At 41.7% G+C, this 6,139-nt stretch overlaps 1 protein-coding gene across 1 annotated transcript; it reads left to right on the forward strand.

Annotated features, from left to right (window-relative positions):
- The first annotated feature begins 528 nt into the window (after nt 1-528).
- On the forward strand, nt 529-1,613 carry LOC122021176. The gene is made up of 2 exons (XM_042579254.1): nt 529-1,099; nt 1,420-1,613. The coding sequence occupies exons 1-2, from the start codon at nt 692-694 to the stop codon at nt 1,507-1,509; spliced, it is 498 nt and encodes a 165-aa protein (XP_042435188.1). The 5' UTR covers nt 529-691; the 3' UTR covers nt 1,510-1,613.
- Nucleotides 1,614-6,139: the final 4,526 nt, after the last annotated feature.

The raw sequence follows: 6,139 nt of genomic DNA on the forward strand, positions 1-6,139 counted from the left end.
GGGGGACCGCTGATGTGACGGTTCTACATTTTTTTTAAGAATGACTCTTAGAAAATTTATTTTAATATAGTGGTTATATATAAAATCATAAGATGGTTAATAAAAAAGTTTTTTTAAGAAAATATAATTACATTATAATTTTTTTATAATATAATTATCTTTAGGCCCGGCTAATACCTTATAGTAGAAATTTCGTGATGGAGTTCCCATTCCATGGTACCCATAACAAGGTGAAAGCTAAGACTTGCCCAAGCAAAGATTAGCAGTATAAGTATAACATCTTGCGGCTACCGCAATTTATATAATCATTTTTCCGGAGGGCTGAGACTTACGTTGATCATGTATCTTTGATATGATGTTCTTTTACTCTTTTAACAACTTTCACACCAGGAACAGACACCTTTTCCCGCTTACCTGGACCAATACGCAACTAACTGGATCCCACCAACTCCCAACGGCTATATTCCTCGCCGCTCACTGCTCCCACTTAATCAACTCTTCCTTCCATCACCTTCCTCTCCTCCAACGGTCATCTCTCTATCTTCTTCCTCTTCCTTCAGAATTAATAAGCCGCCCACCACGCTTTTGATGCTCTACTCTCCCCTCCCTTCTCCCTCCCCTTTCTCACTTACACATCTGCAAATCCTAAACCACAAGGAAGGAACAACAATAACAACGACAGCGAGAAGTGATGGAGACAGCTGTGCCCAACGTCCAGCGCGTCAACAAAGCCTCCTCCGACGAGCTCCTCCGCAAATTCGCCGAACTCGACGCCGACCCCCCGGCGAGACCTTACTCGCTCCCTCGCCCCTCCTCCACCACCGCCCGCATCTTCACCCCAATGGTCGTCCGGAAGAAGTCCTGCCGCGCTATCAACGCCCTCTCCTCCCGGGAGCTCATCTCCTCATCCTCCTCTTATGCCGACGGAAGGCCGGCAAGGAGGGGGCGGACCAGTGCTGGACAGGCAGAGTGGAAGTCACTTCTCCCTCTCTCCAATCGCAGGTCGTCCTCCAAGTCCCTGCTCCGAAGGATCGGGGTCCGACGGTCCGATGACGCAGCCCCCGGCATCGGACTCTTCTTTGCCATAGCCCTCCAAAAGGTAATGCTGATTCTACAATTTTTTTTCATCCCTGTTCTCCGATTTCGCATCACCCACCACACGTTCGCACCACAAGTTCGATCAATTACGCAATTGAAGCAAAAGTTGGGAAAAAATATTGAATTCAGCACTTGGTTCTTTTTCTGTTTCTTTGCCAGAAATCTACCGAAAGCTGCGCAATATTTCGGTGAAAGAATTCAAATAAGCTAAACATGTTCATAAACTCTATGAATTTTTATCTCAAAATTGCTGACATCATAATGGACAATGCTCATTGCAAAGGTTCTCAGCTAACTCTCTTTATGGCAAATCTGTTGCAGACATGGCGTAAGACGATGGCAAGCGCATCAAAGATGATTGTGGAGAAGCACTGCCCGAAACATGTTCGACTTATCAGTGACAATGTTTAATTAATTTCACGGACTGTTCTTTTTTTACTGATACAAAATTTCTACTTCCAATAAAACCCCAACATGGCAATGTTTTTCTTTAAATACAAGTCTTATTTGTAAAACAATCTTCTTTCTTGGTATGAATAGAACATTCTTTCAATGTATACATGAAATTCGCTTTATTCTGCTAAAAAATATTTCGTCCCAAATTTGTAATATATTTAGCGATAAAATTAGAATTTATTACTAATTGGCAATGACATTAACAACCAAATAAAATCATTGCAAAATACTAACAAATAATATTTTGTAGCAACTTTCGTTGACAATTAACGTTGAAATTTAAAATTCATTGTAATATTTACAAACTCTACAATGAAAACAGAGTTCATCACAAAAGCTTTAGACATGATGAAGCCAATGTTGCAACGATCGTAAATTGGCGACGAAACAATAGATTCGTAGAAGATTGGCACAAAAATTAAAAACAAAAATAAATATGTCCGAAATCTAGCATATGAACCTAAAGAGCATGAAATGATATGAAATCAATTTCTTTATCTTCATATCAATTTTCTGATGACATAAATGACCTAAAATATCAATTTCACCTAAAATATTAAGATCCATAATTTTTTTTAACAAAAATTAGCTTATTCATGTTAACAAAAATTATGGACATCAATATATTGGGTCGAATTTATATTTGAATCATTTATGTCATCAGGAGATCGATATGAATACATCAGAATTGGTTTCATATTATTCTAAGATCTCTAGATCCATCTACCGAATTTAAGACACATTTATTTGTATTTTTTTTTAAATTATCAATCTGCAACGAATGTATAAATTCATCGTCGAAAAATCTAATTCTTGTTAAAAAAAAAATTACGGATCTAAATATATGGGATGAAATTGATATTTGATGTGATTTATATCATCATGAGATTAATACGAACACATAAAAACTTATTTCATATCATTCCAAAATCTCTAAGTGTTTCTATTGGATTTATACATATTTATTTGTATTTTTTAAAAAATTAAACCTTTGCGACGAATATATAGATTCATCGCCAATTGGCGATGAAACCTTGGATTCGTCACCAATTGGTGACAAATTTATAGATTCATCGTAGATTTGTAATTTATTTAAAATACAAATAAATTCATTTTTAAATCCAACAGAATGACATAAAACTAGTTCCTATATATTTGTATCAATCTCCTAATGACATAAATGATCTCAAATATCAATTCCTCCCAATATATTGAGATCCATAATTTTTTAATAGAAATTAAAATGTTCAAACTCATTTATGTTAAAAAAAATTATGGAGATTGATATAATGGGTGGAATTGATATTGAGATAATTTATATCATCATGAGATTGATATGAATACATAAAAACTTATTTCATGTCATTTTGAAATCTCTAGGTCTATTTATCGGATGTCGAATGTATTTTTTTTATTTTTTATTTAAAAATAAGCATTTGCGATGAATATATAGATTCATCACGAATTGACGATGAATTTATAGATTCTTCGCAGATTGGTAATTTTTTAAAAATATCAATAAATGAATCTTAAATTTGACAGATAGACATAGAGATCTCGGAATGACATAAAATTAGTTTCTATGTATTCATATTGATCTCTTGATGACATAAATGATCTTAAATATCAATTCCACCAAATATATTTAGATCCGTAAATTCTTTTAACAAGAATTAAAATTTTCAAACTCAGTCATATTAAAAAAATTATGTATATCAATATATTGGGTGAAATTGAGTCCCCGAGGTTATGGTGTTGCGGTAGGACATCCAGGTTCTCACCCAGGCACCCACGATTCAATCCCTAGCTAACCAACTGATGGGGCGCATAACCAACGGATGCTAGATTTTTGGGTTGCTCGCCGCGCATACTTCTCGATTTACCCTGGTAATCGATGAAAAAATTTTATGGGGTAGACCGGCCACCCCAGAGCTAGTCAATGAGGCTAAATAATTTATCATATATTAGATGGAATTGATACTTGAGGCGATTTATATTATCATGCGATCAATACGAATACATAGGAATTTATTTCATATCATTCTGAGATCTCTTGGTCTGTCTACTGAATTTTATGTCTATTTATTTGTATATTTTTTTTCAAAAAATAAACCTTTTATGACAAATCTATAGATTCATCGCCAATTGACAACGAATTTTTAGATTCATTGTAGATTAGTAATTTTTAAAAATACAAATAAATAAGTCTTAAATGTGGGAGATAGACCTAGAGATCTTGGAATAACATGAAATCAGTTTCTATATATTTGTATCGATCTCCTGATCACACAAATGACCTTAAACATAAATTTCACCCAATATTTTGTAAACAATGATTATTTAATATCAAAATGACCTCAACATTTTCAAATAATAACTTTTTTCACTAATTCATTGTGATCTTGTCCGAGCGCTGAGTCGACGGACGTTGGGAACGTGGCACGCTCTGCTGTCTTCGACTGGTGGTGTAGACCTCCGGTGAACCTGCAAAGAAGCCGAGCCGGGAGGGGTTTCCCGGTGACGGCCCTCCGACACTCAAGTCAGGCAACGAGAGAGGCAGCGTAATGTGGCTACAGTAAAGATTTGCGCATACCTTCGTCGACGTCTGGGGGTCCAACCATACCTTAACGAGCTTGTGTCAAAAAAGTACCTCTGGCGCCATTCCGCAATCGTCCGAGCATATCCCGGATGTGATGGTGGAAGCTTCCACCGTATGATCCTGTGTACGGCTCAACCGCCAACTCTGCTGCCTGTCAGCGGCAGACGTCTCGAGGATGATGTTATCCCCTGTCTCCTTTGTCCTCTTGCGATTCCTGTCTGTTCCAGGGCCGAGTGGGCCAGCCGCTCGGCAGGCGTATCGCTTTTGTCGCCGGTTGTAAGCATCAGTCTGACCAGGAGGACTTCCGGTCGTATGCTCGGATGAGATTGCTCCTGCCTCTGTTACCTTGTGCCCCGGTCGAACGGACATACCGGTCGGCCTTGAAACCTTTCTACCTTGAGAATCGGAAACCCGACCCCTAGTCGGGTTGTCATTCATTTGGCTCGGGGGATTCCCGTCGATCGGCCATCTCATTACGGTCGGTCGATGCCAGTCGGCGCTCCCAGTTCGGTCGGTCGGGTCTCAGGGTTGCATCTCTTGACCTTTGACCTCCACGTGTTGTTGACTTTTCGCCAACGAGGATCCCTCATCCCTATCACCGGATCACATATCTCCCCCTCAAGTCTAGTCGAAGGAGGCGCTAAGTCCGACTGACTGGACACTCGGTCGGCTGGAGTAACACCGCTTTGCCACTCCCGAAAGTATATCTTCCCTTGGCCGACCGGCGAGTTGACGACTATGCCTTGTAGTTAACGACTCGACCCTTTGGCCTCTTGGGCGACCCTTGTGGCGGCCCAACTGGCGGCCCTTATGTCGTCGGCCCATTTGGCAACCTCTCATATCGTCGACCGACGACCCTTTGGCCGTGCCGTTACTCACTAGGACTTTCCACCCCTGGCAATGGATTTTTGCCTCCCCCAGGATTCGAACTCTAAACCTCCAGGCTTATGTATTAGAGTTTATGAATCCTGGTAACCAAGTGAGATCATAAACTGGTAACCACCAGCAGATGATCTCACTTGGTTACCAGGATTCATAAACTCTAATACTTAAGCCTGGAGGTTTAGAGTTCGAATCCTGGGGGAGGCAAAAATCCACTGACCAGGGGTGGAAAGTCCTAGTGAGTAACGGCACGACCAAGGGTCGTCGGTTGACAACATTAGAGGTCGCCAAATGGGCCGACGACATAAGGGCCGACGGTCGACGACATGAGAGGTCGCCAAATGGGCCGCCAAATGGGCCAAGAGGGCCGGGTCGTTACATTCGTTGCTTGTTGCACTACTATTTTGGGGGCGGTCAGAGTCGTCGAGTCTCCTCGAAATTCATGCCAATCCTCATTAAGCTGCCCACGCGCGAGTAATGGTGCTCATTAAATGCCGACCAATCGCTGATTGCCACTTGGCCCCTCTGTTGGCGTCATCGTACGGCTTGGCGACGTGTCCGAGGGGACATCGGCGGTTTGAAATGAACGACCCGATGTGGGCCTCGGTCCCTGTGACCTGTATTCGACGGTCGAGGTCGATCGGACCCGACCTTATAAAGCCTTCACCTTCTTCCTCCGTCGCACCCTTGCTTTCGCGTGTCCCGTATCCTTCCTCGGTGCTCCAGTGCTCCGGCGACTTCGATTTTCCCTTCTCCGACGACCCTCCGCCTTCTTCCTTCGATCCTCAACTCCTTTGTAAGGTCCTTTCTCCTTTCTCCCTTTCATTCCTGCGTTTTCTTCGCGCTCTCGGCTCCGTTTCGTCCTTTGGTTACTGTTTTGCTCTTTTTCTCACTTGCGCATTTGCTTTCCTTTTCGATCTCTGCTTCTTCCATTGCTCGGGTGATGGCAATCTCCTCTCAGCCTGCAGACCCGGCTCTCGGCCCATGGTATACTACCATGGAGTCGCGGTTCGATCGATGCGATGCCGAGAGCCTGTTCAATGCTTTTGATATCCCATCCGACTTTAAGCTAATTTTACCTTCACCTTCCGCTCAACCGCACAG

Source organism: Zingiber officinale, chromosome 9A (assembly GCF_018446385.1).
Source record: "Zingiber officinale cultivar Zhangliang chromosome 9A, Zo_v1.1, whole genome shotgun sequence".
NCBI classification, from domain to species: Eukaryota; Viridiplantae; Streptophyta; class Magnoliopsida; order Zingiberales; family Zingiberaceae; genus Zingiber; species Zingiber officinale.

Excerpts from the sequence above, each read along its gene's own strand:
- LOC122021176 (XM_042579254.1), top strand. The coding sequence starts at position 692 with ATGGAGACAGCTGTGCCCAACGTCCAGCGCGTCAACAAAGCCTCCTCC. Across the intron at positions 1,100-1,419 it reads TTGCCATAGCCCTCCAAAAG|ACATGGCGTAAGACGATGGC; the intron begins GTAATGCTGATT and ends AATCTGTTGCAG.